Raw genomic sequence first — 23,201 nt, forward strand, 5'->3', positions numbered from 1 at the left:
AATTGCTGTATTAAATTAATGAAAATGTACAGCAAAAGTTATAAAAGACCAAATCTAATGAAAAACCTTGAAGTTAATCCAAAAGATTTAAGCTGGTTTAAAAAATGTGGATAATTATTGATAATAATACTACTAATAATAACAATAATAATAATAATAATTAATAATAATAATAATAATAATAATAATAATTATTATTATTATTATTGTATTTGCTACCTTTTTTTTTTACTGTAATAAAGTACAAAATTGCTGTATTAAATTAATGAAAATGTAAAGCAAATTAACTTATAAAAGACCAAATCTAATGAAAAACCTTGAAGTTAATCCAAAGGATTTAAGCTGGTTTAAAAATGTGGATAATTAATAATAATAATAATAATAATAATAATAATAATAATAATAATTGTAATAACAATAACAATTATTATTATAATTATATTTGCCATTAAAATATTTAATATTTAATAAATAAAATAACATTATTATTATCAATAATAATAACAATTATTATTATTACAATTGTTATTATTATGATTAATTATCCACATTTTTAAACCATCTTAAATCTTTTGGATTAACTTCAAGGTTTTTCATTAGATTTGGTCTTTTATAAGTTAATCTGCTTTACATTTTTATTAATGTAATTATTATTATTACTATTATTATTGCTATTATAATTTCCATTATTTTTTTTTTACTGTAATAAAGTACAAAATTGCTGCATTAAATTAATGAAAATGTACAGCAAATTAACTTATAAAAGTCTAAATCTAATAAAAAACCTTGAAGTTAATCCAAAAGATTTAAGATGGTTTAACAATGTGGATAATTAACACTACTACTACTAATATTAATAATTGTAATAATAATAATTATTATTCTTATTCTTATTATTATTATTATAATTGCCATTATTTTTTTTACTGTAATAAAGTACAAAATTGCTGTGTTAAATTAATAAAAATGTAAAGCAAATTAACTTGTAAAAGACCAAATCTAATGAAAAACCTTGAAGTTAATCTTAAAAAAAGTGTATAATTAATAATAATAATAATAATAATAATATTTACCATTATATATAATGAGATATATATATATATATATATATATATATACATATATGCACATTATTGTAATGAGAATTTCGTAATTTTGTAGTGTAATGGACTACAATTTTGTATGTTCTATTTGAATTTTGGGCTGAGATATGACCAAGACATTTCTCCATGAGATTCATTCATCGTTGTTGAGGACAAGTACACAGTTAACCTGACCGCCCATCACTATGTTTGATCATCTGTTTTATAGAGAGTGCAAGCTAGGGGCTTGAACGTGCGCTACAGATGGGCCGTGTATTTGTGGAGATAGAGGTGGTCAGACTTGACCTTTTGGGTCCAAGATGAATAACAGCTAGTCTTCATCTCTAATGTCTGGAAATAGTCATCGATGACCTTTACTCAAAATGTTCAGCATATTACCGAGGTAGAAACCGGCTCTCTAAATGACCCTGTCCAGATGGCTAATGCAATCAAAATCAACCATATTTGTTATTAAGGCTAAGAGAGAAATAAAATTAATGTCAATTAGAAATAAGAGTGGGTAAGTAATACTTCAGGTTTTAGTTTTTGAACGACATAAGCTTTTTGGATACAATATAGCATGTATAACATCAAACAAAGCTTTTGTAATGATCATATGTTATGGAAAACAACGCGGAGCGTGATTCCATCCAGCATTCAATTAAAATCCATTCATTTCCTCATTTCCCATCAGCAGCTCTTGTATATGTGATTGCATTCTGTTCTGGATGTAGTGGACGATCCATCATCGTGGCTCTTGTTAAAGGATACGCGTGGTCTTCCCACATCTGCATAAACAGCCGCTGTTCCCTCCGCTCGGATTCATTCCCATCAGCCCTCGGAGAACGCGAGGCAGGAACTTCACCTCGACAAATCGGCTCGCTATTGTTTCAAAATAACACCACGCTTTACACCCCCTAAGATTATTTCTGGATAATTGGCTCGTGAAAATAAGGCAATTATTTTTTTTAAATCTAATTATTTGCTTTCCCCCCCTCTACAACAAAGTTAATTCTTCACACTGCAATTACCGAGTAAATTCGATGCTGTGATGTAGACATTTTTATCTTTTTGGTTTTTTTTTGTCTGGGATTTCTCTCAGCACACGGGCTCCACGGCTTGAGGGAGGCCTCGCTTTGGCACGTAAGGGGTCGTCCTGGCAACCATCTTGATGCAGTCGATGATGGGGCAGACGCTAAGGCACAGAGTACAGCCGGTGCAGCTGTCCTGAATCACGGGGAGATGAGTCTCGGGGTCAAACACAATGGCCTGCCAGACACACAGACATTAGAATCATTATATCCTCACCAGGGGCGACAACCTGCTACGGCTGGACGTCACACAATACAAACGCAACAAAGAAAATGTGTGCTGCTGTCCCTCCACTGGAGCACACAGATGTGTGAAACCTGTCAGGAACATGTCATGTGGGTCACATTTCACACATTTGACAAAAACACAATAAGAAAATACAGAAATCATTTTTTGCCATTTTTGGGTATTTTGTATTATGACATTTTCAATTCAATTAGGCCCACATTCTCATTATCGTAATGCAAAAATAAATAATTAAATACATAAATAATTTATACATCATGGCAGTATTTTTAGTCTCATTTTAGTAATTTTAATAATATAATTATAAATAGCAAAAATAATAAAAATAGCAAGAAGTATACATTATTTAAATTGTAAATTGCATTTATCAATCATGTTAATATTTGCAGTATCTTCCTTTTATTTTTATTATTTTTATTTTTAGCTGGTTTGAAAATGATTAATAAATTCTATATACAAATAATAATAATTATTATTATTTAAAAATAATTATTATTTTACTGTAATAAAGTACATATTATCTTATAAACATATCTTATAAAAGTTTAAATCTAATAAAACAACCTTAGAGCAAAAATGCTCAATTATTATTATATTTGACATTTTGGGGAGTTTTGTATTGTGATATTGTAATGCAAAAAACAAAAGAGTAATTTTAATAATATAATTATATTATTTTCAATATAATAAAAAATGACAAAAATATAAACATTGCAAAAAAAATAAAAGTTGCAAAAATTATTTAAATTGTAAATTGCATTCATAAATCATGCTATTATTTGTAGTATCTTCCTTTTATTTTTATTTTAAGCTGGTTTGAAAAATGTGAATAATTAATAATAATACCAAAAACACCAGCATTTTGCGGTGTTTTGTATTGTGACTTTTGCAATACGTTTAAGCCCAAATTCTCATTACCGTAATAAATAAATAAATAAATAACTTAAACATCGTGGTAGTATTTTTACTATCCTTTTAATAATTTAATAATAGAATATTATTTTATAATATAGTATCAAAAAGTTACTATATTATAAAAATAATTTATTTATTTTAAAAATAAATAAATTATTTAAAAATAATTTATATATAGAAATAATTATAATTATAATTATTATTATTAATAGTTATTTTTATTTTACTGTAATTAAGTGCAAAATTACTGTATTTTATTAATTAATATATAAATATATATTTAATGATTATATAAAGCAAACTATCTTATAAAAGTTCAAATCTAATAAAAACCTTGAAGTTAATGCAAAAGATTTAAGTTTGTTTAAAAATGTGAATAATTAATAATAATAAAATTATATTTGCCATTTTGGGGAGTTTTGTATTGTGACATTTTCAATTCACTTGAACCCAAATCAATTTTCATGATCACAATAAATAAATAAATAAATAAAATGTATACATCATGGCTGTATTTTTAGTATCCTTTTAGTAATTTTAATAATATAATTATGTTATTTTATATAAAAATGACAAAAATCAAAACATTGCAAAAATAATAAAAATTGCAAAGAATATATATTATTTAAATTGTAAATTGCATTTATAAATCATGATAACATGTAGTATCTTACTTTTATTGATTTATTTTTTAAGCTGGTTTCAAAATAATTCATATATATAATAATTATTATTACTAATTATTATTATTTTTTTTTTTTACTGTAATAAAGTACTAAATTACTGTATTAAAATCATGAAAACACATAACAAACACATAAATACAATTTATACACCATGGCAGTATTTTTGGTATCATTTTAGTAATTTTAATAATATTATTATATTATTTTATAATATAATGTAATAATGACAAAATTATAAACATTGCAAAAATATTAAAAATAACAAAAAAAAAAATATTATTTAAATTGTAAACTGCATTTATAAATAAATGAAATTTTTTTAAGCTGGCTTAAAAATAATTCATATATAAAAATTGTTATTATTATTATTATTTTAAAATAGCAAATTATCTTAAGTCCAAAATACAATATAAGTTTTTAAAAAAGTTATCATCAAGGCTTCATTTCCTTAAGTAGCATATAACTTTTTATATGAATACACTACAGAGAAGAGGAACGAACGCCCATCGATCTAAACGTTATATTACACTGTTAAAACAATCTGTAAAATTCGGTGTTTGTACGGCAGGAAGATCAGACATTATTTTGGCAGGTAAAATCGAGTGCGGGCACCTTTTCAAACATAAACGAATTGCCGCTAGCGCGACAGAGAGTGCTGTTTTGTATTGCTTGATGGGCCACCTATTTGATTGTGACACATTATGTTGATGAATGCTCCTCTATATTAGAAAGCATTAATAATGTGTAATTCCTCTTAGAGATCCACTCACAGACAATGAGCGTCACCGTGAACAATTACTGCTTTGATAAAACCCGCACTCTACTTCATCAATACCCTTATGATAAATTGCAAGGGACATTTATTTAACAGGAGAGGGTGAGATGAATACTTTAATAAAACTGTCAGAGCCATCCCACTTGCCGTTCTTCTGCAGGCTCAAGCACAAGGGGGCATCGCAGTTTTCAACGCTAATATTCATTACAGTCTCTAAAGGGAAAATCAGGTGCGCTAATGAGACGTCTTTACCTTGCCAGTAAGGGGTGCTGTAGCAATTTTAATTTGGTTTTATGGCACTTTTTATGCACATGTATGTCATGTATATTGGTTTTAGTTTAGTATTTGGTATAGCGCTAGCGTGTATGCTAACCGCTAGGCTACATTTTCCAGTTTTCGTTAACGCAATCCTCATTCTTTTAGCGCAAACTGAAAACTGCAGGTTGTTGAGGGCAGGACATGGTCTTTTCTGAGTTTATAAAGCTATAGCTGAAGTCTTTGAGCCCTGGAGAGGCCAGGAGCTGTAATTTACCAGCCAGAGGCTAGGAGCTGTGGGTTTGTGTGGGAACAAACACGCTGTGCGTACGCGTGTCTCTGCGGGTGGGCGGACGGAGGGAGGTACGCACCTGGTATCCAGCGTCGTTACAGGTCATGTAACACTTCCCGCAGTTAACGCACATCTCTGGATCGATCAGAGCTTGCACTTGCTCCTCGATGTTGAGCTCTTGATAGGCGCCGATGTGTTGCAGAGCTTTGGCTATCACGTCCTGAGTATAAAAACACAAATGCAGTTTATTGGAACTTCAGACTAAAGGTTAAAGGTCAGGAGAGAAATATTTTCTGTAAGTGTAATAGTGTAAGTAAACCCACTTTAACTCTTGGCACAGGACCCTTGGGAGCGTAAACTCTCGTTCCTTCGGTGGAAACAGAGTCGTCAGTGAAGTCTATCAGTTTCTTTTTGTGGTTCGCAATCGTTTGCTTCTTTTCCTGCAGGTACGGGCCAAAACTGGGCAGAGACTAATGAAGAAACAAACAGAATGAATTGGACAAATGAATGTTTTAGAAGTGTTGTTATTGTTAACTAATGGTAATTAAATTAATGTTGAAATAAAATATAAATATTATACGAAAAACGTAAAAAAAAAAAAAAAAAAAACTTTTTTTTTCCAATAACTAATACAGCTGGAATAAAACAAAATATAAATATAAAATGAAAACCCTAAAAAAATAATAAAATAAAATAAAATAAAATAAAATAAAATAAAGTAAAAAATTAATTAATTAATTAAAAATTATGCCTTAGCATCTAACTAAGATTAAGTTCAATAACAACAACAACAACAACAATAATAATAATAATATATTTCCGGTAACTGAAATAAAATATATTTAATAAAATATATTTATTACATAATAATAATAGAAAAAATATATAATTATTAGATAATAATAATACACAGTATAAATAATAATAAGCATTTGTTCAAATAAAATTACAACTATTAAAAATGGTATTTGGTAACTGAAATAAAGCTGTAAAAAATATTTAAAAAATAATTATACATATTATATATATATATATATATATATATATATATATATAAGATAAATGTTGGCTTAGCACCTACATTAAACATAACTGAATTTATTAAAAATATTAAGAATAAATAATAATTATTACTATATATTTTAATAATATTAAATACAATTGTATAAATAAAATAATTGTAATTATTAAATAATCAAAAACTAGAATGTTGTCTTGGCATCTAACTAAAATCAAGTTCTAAATAAATAAACAACTAAATATTATATTAGTATATAGTATAAATAATAGTAAATAAGTGTTGTTTTTGTTAACTAAAACCAAAAATAAATAATAATTACCTCCATATATTATAACAATATTAAATACAAACGTATAAATAAAATAAGTATAATTATTGCTTGACATCTACCTTAAACATAACTGAATTTATTCAAAACATTAAAAATAAATAATATTGATATATATTTTAATAATATTAAATACAGTTGAATAAATAAAATAATTATAATTATTGAAAAAATAAATAAAAATTAAATGCTGCCTTGGCATCTAAGTTCAAAATAATAACTAACTAACTAACTAAGTAAATAAATAACTATATTAGTATATAGTATAAATAATAATAAGTGTTGTTATTGACTAAAGCCAAAACCAATAATAATTATTCTTATTACTACATATTATAATAATATTAATATTAATAATATTAATGATAATATTAATAATATTAATAGTAAACACAATTGTATAAATAAAATAATTGTAATTATGTAATTAACACAAAATAAAATAAACACAACTGAATTTATTCAAAATATTACAAATAAATAATTATTACTATATACAATAACAACAATAATATTAATAATAATAATAATAATAATAATAATAAACAACAGTATAAATACAATTCTTATAATTATTAAATAAGTAAATACTTAAATTAAAAATGTTGCCTTGGCATCTAACTAAAATTAAGTTCAATAAAAATGAATGAATGGATGAATAAATATATAAATATATAATAAATAATAAATATAATAAATAACAAGTGTTGTTATTAACTAAAACCAAAACTAAAACCAAACTATAATTATTATATATAATAATAATAAATACAATTATATACATAAAATAATTATAATTATTATAATAATATTAAAATAATAAATACTATAATAGTAGATAATATAAATAATAATAACATACAGTACACAGACTACTATATAAATAATACTAAAACAACACTGGTTCAAGCAATTTGATGAAGGGATTCATTTCTTTGTGGCCCACGTCCTTCTTTGGACATTTGTTACACTATATGCTCTCCAAAAACAGATGCCTGATATCATTTGTTGATTTAGTTGCGATTTCTTTGAGGTAACCAATTATATTTCCCGTCATACTCAATTACATTGAATTCTGAAGCACGCTCTTCCTTTCACACAGTGCCATGTGTTCTCCTTTAAGATGCTCCCGCCAAGGAGACGGGTATTTACGCTCGCTAGTGATTACTGATTCACTGGGCTTCAGATGCCATGTGTGCCAAAGCATGAGCGCTGCGTCCCTCATTAGACCATCAGAGAAGTACACACGCTCACGGGAGAGCAAAACAAAGGCATTAAAGACACACGCTGCTCCCTTCTGAGGAGTGGCTACTCTTTTTCATCCTTGAAAATTAATGAGATCCCTTCTGTCAACATGCAGCGGTTTAGAGTCTAATCTGCTCCGGGCTTAGCCGCTTTCGTTCGGCGCGGAGGTGAGACTGCAGGTTTGTGGCGTTTTGCGCGAGGCCACGTTTTAATGTTAAAAGAAAGAAAACTTATTGGCAAGCACGCGCGATCGATATTACATCGGCGCTCCCCGAAGCAGCTGTGCACGTTGTCGAAATCGCTTGTGCATAAAAAGTAAAATGAAAACTGATGTAGGTCACGCAGAATGATTTCTGAGAGATTATTGTCCTTGGTTTACCACTTTTGTATCTTTTGAAGGCCCTGTACTGTAAAATCATGCAATATATTTGCAAAAATATTCATTTGCCATTCAGGCTTAAGACATTACCGTGGCGACGAACGGGGATTGTCGGAAGATTCTGCCGTTGATGGATTCGACGGAAAACATGATCTCGGCCACTTCACACTCTCTCATAGACAACCGGGACGGCTTCACTTATTTGATTCTCCAAGCCAATTCTCACCATGCTAGAAACACCAGGTCTTGGCAGCTTTTTGGAACATGGTAGTTGATTTTTTGCTGGTCTGCAAGCTTTACCCATAGGATTTCTACACATTTTGCTGGTTCTTTGTCAGAATATATTCAAGGCCTAGTCCAGACTCTATGAATGCATATGGAAAAATCTTTTGATTAAATACTGCATTATTAAATACTGTAAATGCTGAATTCTGCCAAGTAAATCCTTACATTTTACTTAAGATAAAACTAGTCTGACTAGTCTCGGACAAGCCCAGAGTTTGAATAATATAAATCCTTTATATATAAATATACTTTAAAAAATGATTTAAAAGCAATTAATTCATTCATTCATTTTAGTATTTATTTTACTTTTTACAAATATTACAAAAAAGTATGGAGGCCTGTTTCTGCCACTGAATAAAAAAATAAAAAAAGGTAACTGTGACTTTTTTATCTCGTAATTCTGATTTTTTTCTCAGAACTGCATAATACAAACTCACAATTTTGACGTTTTTCCCCAGAACTGCATAATACCAACTAGCAATTTTGACTTTTTTTCTCAGATTTGCATAATACAAACTTACAATTTAGACTTTTTCTCAGAAATGCATAATACCAACCCGTAATTTTGACTTTTTTTCTCAGAAATGCATAATACAAACTTGCAATTTTGACTTTTTTTTCCTCAGAATTGCATTATACAAACTCACAATTTTGACTTTTTTCTTAGAATTGCAAAATATAAACCCGCCATTTGAGGTTTTTTTCAGAATTGCATAATACCAATTTACAATTTTGACTTTTTTCTCAGATTTGCATAATACAAACTTACAATTTAGACTTTTTTCTCAGAAATGCATAATACCAACCCGTAATTTTGACTTTTTTTCTCAGAAATGCATATTACAAACTTGCAATTTTGACTTTTTTTCTAGAATTGGAAAATATAAACTTACAATTTTGATTTTATCCTCAGAATTGCATAATACAAACTCGCAATTTTGACTCTTTTTTTCTCAGAAATGCATAATACAAACTTGCAATGTTGACTTTTTTTCCTCATAATTGCATTATACAAACTCACAATTTTGACTTTTTTCTTAGAATTGCAAAATACAAACCCGCCATTTGAGGTTTTTTTCAGAATTGCATAATACCAACTTACAATTTTGACTTTTTTCTCAGATTTGCATAATACCAACCCGTAATTTTGACTTTTTTCTCAGAAATGCATAATACAAACCTGCAATTTTGACTTTTTTTTTCAGATTTGCAAAATATAAACTTACAATTTTGATTTTTTTTCCTCAGAATTGCATAATACAAACTTGCAATTTTGACTCTTTTTTTTCTCAGAAATGCATAATACAAACTTGCAATGTTGACTTATTTCCCTCAGAATTGTCTCATCGCACAAAGACTTTCACCATTGGCTCTAGCTTCAGTCAATTGTTATTGACTTACGTTTCAAAATAAAACTTTATAAATTAAACACTGTTTCTATTTGTTTTAAAATAAAGCGAAATATGCTACATAAATAAATATGCTCAGTTAGAGCAGAGCCCAAAGCTCCCAGCGGTGTTTCGGACTGGAGTTAGAACCTCTACTTAATGATATAAACAGCAATACCTCGCGAGCTCTCCTGTGAGCCGTCACAGCGCAGGGGAAAGGTTTTACTCTATCGCTTTGTTGGCATCCCATGACTTGAAATTCGCAGGGTAGGAGGGTGTAGTGACGCTGAGGTCCCATTGTCCAGTGAGGTCTGGTTGGGGAGTTGCGGAACGGCCCGGCGATCTTATATCACGTAATTTTATTAACTGTTTTTAATTTTATTAACTGTTTTTTCCACCACGCTATTCGGCGCCAATCCCACCGTGCAGTCAGTTTCACTGGTTAAGATTAGCGTCAGGTGTGGGGTAGGTTTAGGGGTTAGCATTGTTTGTAGCATAGTGTAGAAAATCAACACTGTGACTGACACAACCAATAAAACCTTTAGAATCAGCTGTGGCGCGGAGTTTGCGCTTAAGTGGATTGGAGGAAAAATTTGCGCATGCGTGTCATGTGCCTGTATGTCAAAGGGAGGAAGCCACGCCCTATTTTGGAGCTCCCACCCCGTTTTGGAGTTCCCGCCCCCATTTGGAGATCTCCAGGCTGCAGTTATTCCCTTCTGCAATTTCTCGATATTTTCTCAGAATTATGATATAAACTAATAAATTCTAACTTTTATCCTCACAAATGTGAGTTTACATCTTGTATTTTTTTTCTTGCAATTCTGACTTTTTCCCCAGAATTGAGAGATATAAACTTGCAATCGCGAGTTATAAATTCTAATTCTGAGGGGAAAAAAGACTGATATGTTCCCAGAATTGCAAGTTCATATATCACAATTCTGACTTAATAACTCGCAATTATGCAATTCTGAGAAAAAAAGTCACAATTACGAGATATAAACTCAATATATACTCAAAACTGAGATATATAACTCGAAACTAAGATATAAAGTCAGAATTCAAAGTTTATATATCACAATTCTGAGTTTTTTCTTGCAATTGCGAGTTTATATTACACAATACTGACTTTATAACTCAAGATAGGTGAGTCCATTGTTACAATTGTTAGAAAAAGTCAGAATTGCGAGAAAAAAGTCATGATTGTGAGATAAAAAGCTGCAATTACCTTTTTTACCTTTTTTTTCCAATGAGTGTAATAATCTAGAAAATGATGTAACACATTTAAATCAAATCCAACATCTTTAAGACCATCTTAGACCAACTATAAAGGACCAACTTGGACCAGCAATAAAACCAGCAAGTAAGGTGGTTTCAGCAGGATTTTGCATAAAGAGATAGCATATGAATGTGGAGTTACATCACCTGCATATATTGGACAAACATCATGTAGCCTAATTACCAGAGCTAAATATATATCAGTGCATTCAAAGTGAGTTATATCAAATATAAAAAAGGCAAACTGATTAAACATAGTTTTGATATATTTGATATATCAAAAGTCTATAATCTAATCCAGCATAATAGTTCAAAGAATGCACACAAATGCTAAATTACTACAGTCAGTGCTAGACTAATCCCCATTCTTTCTGTATCCCACATTGCCTTGTGAATGAACACAATCTCCTTACATTCTTGTCACATGCAGCTGGCACAGAGCGTGTGAGGAGAGCCGGTGGCCCCGGCGGTTCAGGGGGAAGGAGGGCCGCATCCCTGTTGCGTGCTTAAGTGGAGAATACCTGTTTGCTGTGATTTCCCCAGATTATCGTATTCAAGGCAGTTTGGAATGAAAGGATTCCGCATGCTGCCACCCCTGGATGTGGGAGAGGGGATAATATGAGCACGCTGGCAGGCAGTTTGTCTTCGGCCTCCTGAGGACGGGGTCACTGCACAGCTCTGTGCGGCAGTTTGTGAATAGCGGGTCAGTGGGACGAACAGATGTAACCATGGGACACGACACCACAGCTGTGTGAACACACAGTCACACACTAACACACAACATCACTAATGAGAAAGACAGTGGGGAACATACACTACCTTCATATATTAATATTTTTTGAGATGTTACTTATTCCTGTGAATTTTCAGCATCATTACTCCAGTCTTCAGTCTCACATGATCTTTAAGAGATCATACTAATATGGCTTTACTGTAATTTAATGGATCCTTGCTGAATAAAAGTAGTATCTTCTTTCAGGGTAAAAATAAAATAAAATAAAATAAAATAAAATAAAGTAAAATAAAATAAAATAAAATAACAGCTATAAATTGCTTTTTGAGAGCATAAAAAAGCCTTTTAAAAATCCTAATTAGAAATGTTTTTACTATCACTTTTGATCAATTTAATGGATCTGAATCTTGCTAAATAAAAGTATTATTTTCTAATAAATAAATAAACTAAATACTGAAACTGTGATTTTCAGTCATGGAAAAGTACATTTTAATAAATAAATCTTGCTAAATAAAAGTATTATTTTCTTTGAAATAAATAAACTAATAAATAAAATTGTGATTTTCAGTCTTGGAAGAGTACATTTTAATACATAAATCTTACAATATTAAATAAAACATTTGTAGTCAGTATAAATGTGTCACTGAAAGTCAAATATCCAGTTTTAACATACAGAAACAGCTATAAATTGCTTTTTGTGAGCACGATCTCTATAAAACCCAAAGTATGTAACATTATAAATGTTTTTACGATCACTTCTGATCATTTTAATGAATCCGAATCTTGAGAAATAAAAGTATTATTTTCTTTAAAACAAAATACAATAAAACTGTAATTTTCAGTCCTAGAAAAGTACGTTTTATTAATTAAATCTTAAAATATTAATTAAAACATCTGTCATCAGTATAAATGTTTCACTGAAAGTCAAATATCCAATTTTAACATACATAAACAGCTATAAATTGCTTTTTGAGAGCACAATCCCCATAAAAAAAAATCTTTACTGTCTTTACTGTCACTTTTGATCAATTTAATGAATCTTGCTAAATAAAAGTATTATTTTATTTTAAATAAATAAATAAAAAGTCCCAGAAAAGTACATTTTAATAAATAAATCTTAAAATATTTTTAAAACCATCTGTAGTCAGTATAAATGTTTCATTGAAAGTAATAAATATTCAGTTTTATCATACGTAAATTAGAAATTGCTTTTTGTGAGCACAATCTCTCTACAAAAAAAAAAAAAAAAAAACATTTTAAAAAGCCAAAGTATGTAACATTATAAATGTTTTACTATCACTTCTGATCAATTTAATGGATTTGAATCTTGCTAAATAAAAGTTGTTTTTTTAAATAAAATAAAATAAAATAAAACAAAAAATAAAATCTTACTGACCCCAAAATTTTGAATGGTAGTGTAATCGAAGATCAAGTCATCATAGAAACAAAAAACAAAACAAAACAAAAAGTTTTAATTCCATTTTAATTAATCCCCAGTCTAAAGGGCCCCTCGACAAGACACTGTTCACCCAAAAATACAAAAAAATAGTTTGCTTATCTCTGTCATTCCAAACATGTATGACTTTTTTCTTTTGCAAATGCATATTTTGGACTTTCATCGTATGGACAACAGTTTTCCAAACAATTTTCAAAGCATCTTCTTTGGCTTTCCAAAGAAGAAAGCAAGTCACGTGACACGAGGGTGAATAACTGATGCTGAAAAGTTCATTTTTACATGAACTACCCCTGTAGCGCTTGATGCCGAACCTGGGAAACATGCAGATCAAACCGCAATCAGATCTAAAGCTACTCCGCATTAGAGTTCACACGAAGCCACCAAATGACATATCTTGTCAAGCGAGTTAGACCGTGCATCTGAATAGCGTTTTTCGTCACATATACAAAATAAAACATTCATTTAGTGTCGGAGTCGATGTCAGCGTGATAGCTGATCAAAAGATGTTAATCTTTCGCTCGTCTGATTTCTTCAGCGGGTGTCAAGCAACAAGTCTGAAGGTGAAAAACTCAAAGACAGGCAGTGACAGGGCTACCTACATGAAAGAGCGACGCGGGTTCAAAGCAAAGGCAGTCGTTTCCCAGCCGAGCACTTCATACGATCCAACTATTAAGTCTTATTGCTCTTTCAACTGCTCATTGCCATTAGGAAAAGATATCAACTCATGAGTCAAAAATAAAAGCCATAAAGAATGCTATAAACAACCCCGAAGCACAATAATCGTGTGATTTATCCGCACTCAACCACTGCAGAGGCTATAATTAAATATGAAAACCTAAATTTATCTCAAGAGCGTTCAACCCTCATTAATTTGAACCCAGGACAGCGCGAAGTCTTTTTACAACCACAATGTTTTTTCCTTCATCTCCTTCCTGTTTCTTCGTGACACTGCGAGAGGCTTTCGGGTGAATCGGCGTAAACCGCAGACGGAGAGAGGGGATGCCCTGGGAGACAGCCAAAGTTAAGACCCCGGCCTCTGGCGCGACTCAAAAGGAAGAAGACATTCTCTTAAGCTCATTAAGGCGAAGCTTTCGACTACGAACTTCCAGCATGCCGTGCATCATCCTCACTTATTTGTTGTGTAATCATTTTGTGGCCTGCTATTGAAAAGTCATCGAGCTGTGTATGCTTTAATGAAAAGTACCGGGTGGCGTCCACAAACCTCACATGCTATCATAGAGACTCTCCTAATTGGATGCATTGTTGTTGTTGTTGTTGTTTTTTAATAGTACACACACATTTTCTCACTTGCACCATCCTCTCAAATTTGTAAACAACACATCGCACACATCAGCTGAACAAGATTCGTTTATGTGACAGGCGGGGTGCTTGATTCAACTTTTTGTTTACACAGAAGACAATATTACAATGAGGAGACAATCATTACCGGAAACTGAAACAACTACTGTCATCTCTTACATTGTCATCGATAGTCACTACAATTTAAAGGGTCATTAAAATAAAATACAAATACAAATATTACATGAAAAAGCAAATGAAAATTAGAAATGCTGCTTTACTAAACATGGATTACTAAAACTAAAATTAATATAGGGCCTTTTTTTGTGGAATCTAGATGTAATCACGGAATCCAGTCATAAAAATAGAATTTACTGTATAACACGGAATGTCACGGAATTTGCCGCTATTTGGGTGAATAAATCAAAAGTAGGTCAGTACACTTAAATCAAAACATGATATGGACTAGTGTCTGTGTATATTAAGTCACAAAAATATTATTTGAATATGAATCCTGCATGTTTTGCGTGTCCGTGTGTGAATGAATGGCGCAGACGCACGGTTTTGTTTACTCTACACACATACTGAGGCACACGTCACGCTCGCTGTGTTTTCAGCCTCTGTCGCCTCAAAATATGAGTACATAAATGCATAAACAATCTCTAGAACTGCTCTGAGAGTCACTTGCGTATTATCATATCATATACAAACAGAAACTTAAAGGTCCTCACAGCAACCCATCAAAATAAAAGTTTGGTTTAACTTGAATAAACTGTGACAGAAATATATGACTTAATGTAATTATAGTACTACTACTACTACTACTAGAATTATTATTAAAACATAATTTTTAAGGAATATTTAATAGAAAAAAATATCAGAATTTCTTTTCCAGAAAAATGTAAATACACAACAGCATTTCTGGAAAAAAAAGAGAATTATTTAATAAAACCAATTATTTAAAGATGCTTTTGATTATTAAAATTTAATGAAGCCAATGGAATCCTGAAAATGAAAGCAAAATACAGAATTTGGTAAAAATAAAACTGAATTTGAGAAAAAATAAAACATATTTCATTTTTATTTTGCATTGTGTTTTTATTTTACATTGTGTTTTTTTTATTATTTAAAAAAATTAATAAAAAATAAAAATGAATTTAGAGCAAAATTCAACGGAATTTGATAAAAAAATAAAATGTAATAGTGCTAATATAAATTAAAAACATACGTAATACACACATTTATGATGTATTTAATTTATAGTAAATAAAATATTGAAAAATTAATACAACTGACAAAAGCTGTATTATTAAAATGAAGTATAAAAATAAAAGCTAATTCAAAAATTGTAATAGTATATAATTAATAATATAGATAAATATAAATATTAAATAAAACATTTCTGTAATCCCATCTAAATATGCAAAAACAACTACAAGAAAGACATTTTTGGTTGACTTCCCTAAAAAGTGTAAAGTGTAAACAATTTTTTGTTATTTTTATTTATTTTTTTAATTATTATTCTTTTTTTTTTTAAACAACCTGACAACAGCAACATTGGATTAACCAATGGTGTGAGTTTAGGGTGGAGCAATCTGTTTGACCAATGACAGATGAGAATGTCTTCTTGAAACCTGTTTTATAAAAACTTATTTTTATAATTAAGCTAGTGGCTCAGAAAATGCACACTTCACATTTAACAAGACTAATACAAGACTAACAATAAAACTAATATAACTAATATATTTGATTAATATTTACCATACAAAATCTCATATGGGTTTTATATACGTGACCCTGGACCACAAAACCAGCCATAAGCAGCACGGCTATATTTGTAGCAATGGCCAAAAATACATTGTATGGGTCAAAATGATCAATTTTTCTTTTATGCCAAAAATCATTAGGGTATTAAGTAAAGATCATGAAGATATTTTGTAAATTTCCTAACATAAATATATCAAAATGTAATTTTTGATTAGCAATATGCATCGCTACAAACTTAATTTGGACAACTTTAAAGGCGATTTTCTCAATATTTTAATTATTTTGCACCCTCAGATTTTAGATTTTTAAATAGTTATCTAACCGCCAAATATTGTCCTATCCTAACAACCCATTGATCAATGGAAAACTGATTTATTCAGATGAAATTTCAGAAAATTGACCTTTATGACTGGTTTTGTGGTCCGGTAACATAGCATAAATGTGTATTTGACAGTTTAAGCGCAATAAGACATGAAAGAGAACTTACTTTAGTATTCACATGCTGTGTGACAGCCACTTTCTGTGTGCATGCTTTAGATGTGTGTGCTCATAAAACCATATTATCAGCAGTTTAAACTGATATGGCTTTAAAACGTATGATTTCAGAGCGATAAACATGATAATCAAAACCGAACAGATGTTTTTGGTAGAACATCTGAGGTACGAGTTGTAAAGGCACATTCTGGAAAAGGGGGCGGCGAGCAGTAGCTCATTTGCATTTAAAGAGACATGCACCTGAGGCTTACATTACATCTTGTACAAAGGGACATAATAGGTACCCTTTAATATACTTATAACTATGATTTAATCCAGATATAACATTGATGTATATGTAATGACCCAACATTTATTCAGCTGTAACTTGCTTTAAGCCCATCACACTTTTGCGGCACTAAATCCTCCCTGAACGGCGCTGCCAGCGAGTTATGCATTGTGATTGGCCGGTGTCTCGTGGGTCAGATATTAGAGAGGGCTAATGAAAGACCCCATTGAGCAGTCGGACAATCGCTCGGCAATAACAGTACATCTTCACTCTGGCCAGGCAAAAAGGACAGCGGCCGGCTGAGTCCCTTCATATTTAATGTGCACTAAAGCAGTGCTCTAAACTGTTCTCCGCTGGCCCGTTCACAGCTCTATGCACAAATGAGCCCATATGTCACCTAAAATAAACATGATTCCAATTGAGCAGCTAGATTACAAGATGGGATGGTTTTGATGGGGAAAGACTTTTAAAGATAAAGTATGTGATTTCTGTGCCTCTAACAACACCAAACAGAACGGCAAAAATAATGAACGTGTTCAAACAGGTTTCACAAACACTTAATTTGTCATCGGTTAGGCCAAACAGATCTGGTCCTAAACTGATTGAGCTAATGTTGTTGCGTTGAGTTTGTTGGGATGCTCAAATAAACAGAGCAATGTTTTGTTTTGTCCTTGCATATTTAGCTGGGATACAAGTAAGCGAAAGAAAGACCTCACAAAGTGCCTCTTCCATCATTGACATAATTACTTGACATATTTAGTTAATTCACTGAAACAATATTATAAATAATTATAAATAATTTTAAATAACTTAAATTCGACTAAGATTTACTGAATAATAATAACTGCAAAATATTTTTTAAAATGATAAATAATTTTAAATTTTAAAAATTAAAAAAAAAAAGTTTCGCTAATTGAATAGTGATTGTGAAAATTATTTACAAATTATAAATCATTTTAAATAACTTGAATTCAACAGTAACATTTATTGAATAATAATGATTGTGAGAATGATAAAAAAATTAAATAACTTAAAATCATCAGTGACATTTTTGAATAACAATAATTGTGGAAGTTATTAAAAAAATTATAAATCATTTTAAATAACAAATGTGAAAGTAATATTTATTGAAAAATAATTGTAAAAATTATTTAATTAACTTAAATCTGACAGTAACAGTTATTAAAATAATAAAGATTGTAATTTTTTTAAATTATAAATCATTTTAAACAACTTGAAATCAACAGTTACGATTATTAAATAATAACAATTGTAAAAATTAATAAAAAAATATAAATAATTTTAAATAACTTGAATTAGACAGTAATGTATTGAATAATAACAACTGTGAAAATTATTAAAAATATATACATAATTTTAAATACATTTAATTTGACAGTAACATATTCAATAACAACTGTGAGAATTATTAAAAAATTCCAAATAATTTTAAAAAACAAATTCAACAGTGACATTTATTAAATAATAACAATTGTGAAAATTCTTAAAAAAAAAAAAATTAACTTAAATTTGACAGTAACCTTTACTAAATAATATCAATTGTGAAAAATCTTAAAAATAAATATAAATATGTAATTTGATATAACTTAAATGCAACAGTAACATTTGTTGAATAATTATATTTATGATAAAAATCAAAAATAAATATTGTGAATAATTTTAAATAACTTGAATAAAAAAAGTAACATTTTTTGAAAAATAACGATTGTGAAAATGATTAAGAATTAAATCATTTTAAATAATTTAAATTTGACAGTAACATTTATTGAATAACAACAATTGTAAAAATTATTAACAAATATTTTTAAATAACTTTTATATAGTAATATCACTTATTATTTAAAAAATGGCACATTAATGTGCAACCACAATAGAGTAACAGCTATAAAAAAATATATAATAAATATAATAAAAGACACCAATGTAAAAAATGTACATTTTTAATAATAATAATAATAATAATAATAATCTATTAATAATAAAATCTAAATTATAATGATAAAATATAAAAATAATTATTTTTAAATAAACTCTCTGCCAAGTAATATAATTTATCTTATTTTAAATGTATTAACTTGCTGCATTAATATAGAAGCATTAATAATAAATTAAAAATAATGATTAAAAAAATTCCTTAACTTAATTCCTTAAATTCCATAACTTTACAGAGTAATATAATTTATCCTACTTTAAATGTACAAACTTACCACATTAATATAGATGACTTTAAACATTTTTTTTTATAAAAAAGAAAAAAGAATCTCAAGGCCAAACTTAAAATGAGTCTCCATCAAGTGGTTAGACTGAAAGAGTGTGAGAATAATAATAAAAAGTAGTACCAGGTATTTCAATATTCTTGCCTTGCGAGCAGAGTAATAAAAATTCTTGAATGTCATTTGAAGTACCTCTATTGTATTTCAATTTATTTTTAATTAATTTTGCACGATAAAACAAGACAACACAGGCAGGAAATTGAAATGCGAAGCCCGTGGTTGGACAATGTTATATTTCCAGTGAGTTGTGTCAGGCAGGGAAGGGCTTCAGACTGATATTACCTGTCAGCCCACTCTTAGACAACCCCTCCGCTGACTGACAGCTCACCTGTGGCAAGCTGGATGAGCCGGAGGACAGCGAGCACCAGCCCAGACACGCTTTATATAAAGCTTGAGAGACAGAGAGAAAGAAAAACAGCACCGAACTGCAGACAGAAGCGATAAGAAAGGGTGATGGAGGACAGCGAGGGCTACGAGAAAATTTGTTAGCCACAAAGAATAAAAAAGGCAGTTTGATCACTCCACGACGTGAAGGAAAGAAGACGAGAGCTCAGAAGTCGTTGTGGTTGATAAAGCGGAGCCTAAGGGAGCGTTCAGCGAAAGACGAGTTTGTTTTTTTCTGCTCGCCGAGGCAGCGAGCGTCGTTCTCTCAGGGGATGTGCGGTTGGTTTTTTGCTGCCGTCTCTAAAACGCTGCGCTTAGGCAATGCAACGCTAAAACGGTTGCCTGTTTGTGTGTCTGCTGGTCATCTGATGCACTTTCTCTCGGCTAGGCCGGACCGTGGGGGTATTAACACTTGTAAACAGCGGTCTGGCTGCCTGTGCGCTTCGGTGTTGCCTGGCAGGACTATAATGGTAATGAAGCCTTCAGCAAGGTTGTCTTGCCTCACACTGTCAGGGGCCGACACAACGCCCTGGTTAGGGAGAAAGTAGAACAGATGGAGCCTGTGTGTTTGTGTCACCGAGCCGCTGCTTATACATGGTTTCCATCCTATTATAAGATTAATAACTGTGTGTTTTAAACCAGATGTCTTTCAAATCATAGTTATGCTAGCATACAAACACATCCTGAATACAACAGATACACTACATATTAATGATATTTCACTTTTTAGAGAAAATACTTGGACCTGCAAAATGTTGGCCAGGAGTAAATTCACTTTGGACATGTAAAAATAACCAATGTATCAAATAAAACATTTTCTGGAAAAGTCTAAAATAAAATAAAATAAAATAAAATAAATAAATAAAAAAATAAAAATAAAATTAAAAAAACAAAAAAAAGATAAGACAAGATAAGATAAATAAAATAAGATAATATAAATAAAATAAAATAAAATAAAATAAAATAAAATAAAATAAAATAAATAAGATAAGGTAAGATAAGATACGATACGATATGATAAGATAAGATAAGATTAAATAAAACAAAATAAAATAAACATTAAAACTCTTTTCATTGGTAGTGTAATTAAAGAATAATAAATGAAATTCCTTAAATAAAATTAAATTAAATAAAAAAAAAAAATACACGTTAAAATATACCAAATAATTTGAAAATATGACTGATTTTAACATTTAATTTCTTGTAACATAATATTTTAACACTTAAAGTTAGGAAAACATACACTACCAGTCAAAAGTCTTTGAAAAGTAAGATTTTTAATGTTTTTTAAAAAGCCTGCATTTATTTGATTCAAAGTACAGCAAAAACATTTTGAAATATTTTTACTATTTAAAATAACTGCTTTCTATTTGAATATATTTTAAAACGTAATTTATTCCTGTGATTTCAAAGCTGAATTTTTAGCATCATTACTCCAGTCACATGATCCTTCAGAAATCATTCTAATATTCAGATTTTCTGCTCAAAAAACATTTACTATTATACTTTTACATTTTTACTTTGAAAACAGCTGAGTAGAATTGTTTCAGGTTTCTGGTTTCAGGTTTCAACTGTTTTAAATATTGATAATAATAATAGTAATAATAATAATAGTACAAAATGTTTCTTGAACAGCAAATCAGCATATTAGAATGATTTCTGAAGGATCATGTGACACTGAAGACTGGAGTAATGATGCTGAAAATATATATTTGATCACATAAATAAATTTAATTTTTAAATATATTCAAATAGAAAGCAATTATTTTAAATAATAAAAATATTTCACAATATTACTGCTTTGGCTGTATTTTGGGTCAAATAAATGCAGGCTTGGTGAGCAGAAGAGTATTCATTATAGTTCAAGTTCAAAAACTTTTGACTGGTAGTGTAATTGAAGAATAATTAATGAAATGCCTTAAAATAAAATAAAATAAAATAAAATAAAATAAAATAAAATAAAATAAAATAAAATAAAATAAAATAAAATAAAATAAAATAAAAGCGTAAATGGTGATCATGACAGCAACAATATTAGGAATAGGTTCTCCATTAAAAAAACAAAAATATTTATACATAAACTTTACCAAATAATTTGAAAATATGCCTGATTTTAACATTTCATTTCTTGTAACATAATATTTCAACACTGAAAGTTTTAACCAATCCTTTGAAACCGGAATGATAGTATAAGGAATAACCTTTTTTTTTTAAATGTAATTTATTCCATGATGCAAAGCTGTATTTTCATCATCATTACTCCACTTTTCAGTGTTATATGATCCTTCAGAAATCATTCTAATATGCTGATTTGCTGCTCAAGAAAGATTTCTTCTTATTATTAATCAATGTTGAAAACAGCTGTGCTTCTGAATATTTTTGTGCAAAATATATGTGATCCTGGACCACAAAACCAGTCTTAAGTAGCATGGGTATATTTGTAGCAATAACCAAAAATACGTTGTACGGGTCAAAATTATAGATTTTTCTTTTATGCCAAAAATCATTAGGATATTAAGTAAATGTCATGTTCCATTAAGATATTTTGTAAATTTCCTACTGTAAATATATCAAAAATTTTTTGATTAGTAATATGCATTGCTAAAAACTTCATTTAGACAACTTTAAAGGCTATTTTCTCAATATTTAGATTTTTTTTTTTTGCACCCTCAGATTCTACATTTTCAAATAGTTGTATCTCACGCAAATATTATCCTGTCCTGACAAACCATACATCAATGGAAAGCGTATTTCTTCTAATAATTTTTTTTTTTTTTTTTTTTTTTTTTTTTTAAAGAGCCTTATGACTGGTTTTGTGGTCCAGGGTGACATATATTTTTTTAGGATTCATTGATGAATGGAAAGTTCAAAAGAACAGCATTTATTTGAAATAGATTTTTTTTTACTGTCATTTTTGATAATTTAATGAATATTAATTTTAATAAAATGAAATTACATTTTAAAAAAGATTTATAATAAAGTTAATTTTAATTATTTTTAAATTATTTTTTTAAAATCTTGTTCAGTCTGTGGTGTAAAAAGGTCGCATTAGCAATTAAAGAAAAAACATTGTCAGGTCAAAAGTGTCTAAATAATTTTTAGTTGCAGTTTTTTTGGTCAATTTTACTGGTGGTCCACTGTATGAAGAGGTTTTGGCTATAATATGTCACAGTTTGCTTTATTTTGCTATCCTCACTTACATAAATGAACTACAGTGTCTTGCATCCACTAGTAAAGAAAT

General features: G+C 29.5%; 1 protein-coding gene across 1 annotated transcript in view; it reads right to left on the reverse strand.

The window, feature by feature from the left end:
• Window positions 1–623: 623 nt before the first annotated feature.
• Window positions 624–23,201, reverse strand: part of dpyda.1 (dihydropyrimidine dehydrogenase a, tandem duplicate 1) — a 249,959-nt gene continuing 227,381 nt past the window's right edge. Inside the window, exons 21-23 of the mRNA XM_051098672.1 lie at window positions 5,667–5,813; window positions 5,423–5,563; window positions 624–2,351 (exon numbers count right to left, since the gene is read on the reverse strand). Coding sequence (XP_050954629.1) covers window positions 2,181–2,351; window positions 5,423–5,563; window positions 5,667–5,813 — 459 coding nt within the window. The 3' untranslated portion in view covers window positions 624–2,180. The remainder of the gene's footprint in view (window positions 2,352–5,422; window positions 5,564–5,666; window positions 5,814–23,201) is intronic.

This window comes from Labeo rohita, chromosome 24 (genome assembly GCF_022985175.1).
Source record: "Labeo rohita strain BAU-BD-2019 chromosome 24, IGBB_LRoh.1.0, whole genome shotgun sequence".
Classification (NCBI taxonomy): Eukaryota; Metazoa; Chordata; class Actinopteri; order Cypriniformes; family Cyprinidae; genus Labeo; species Labeo rohita.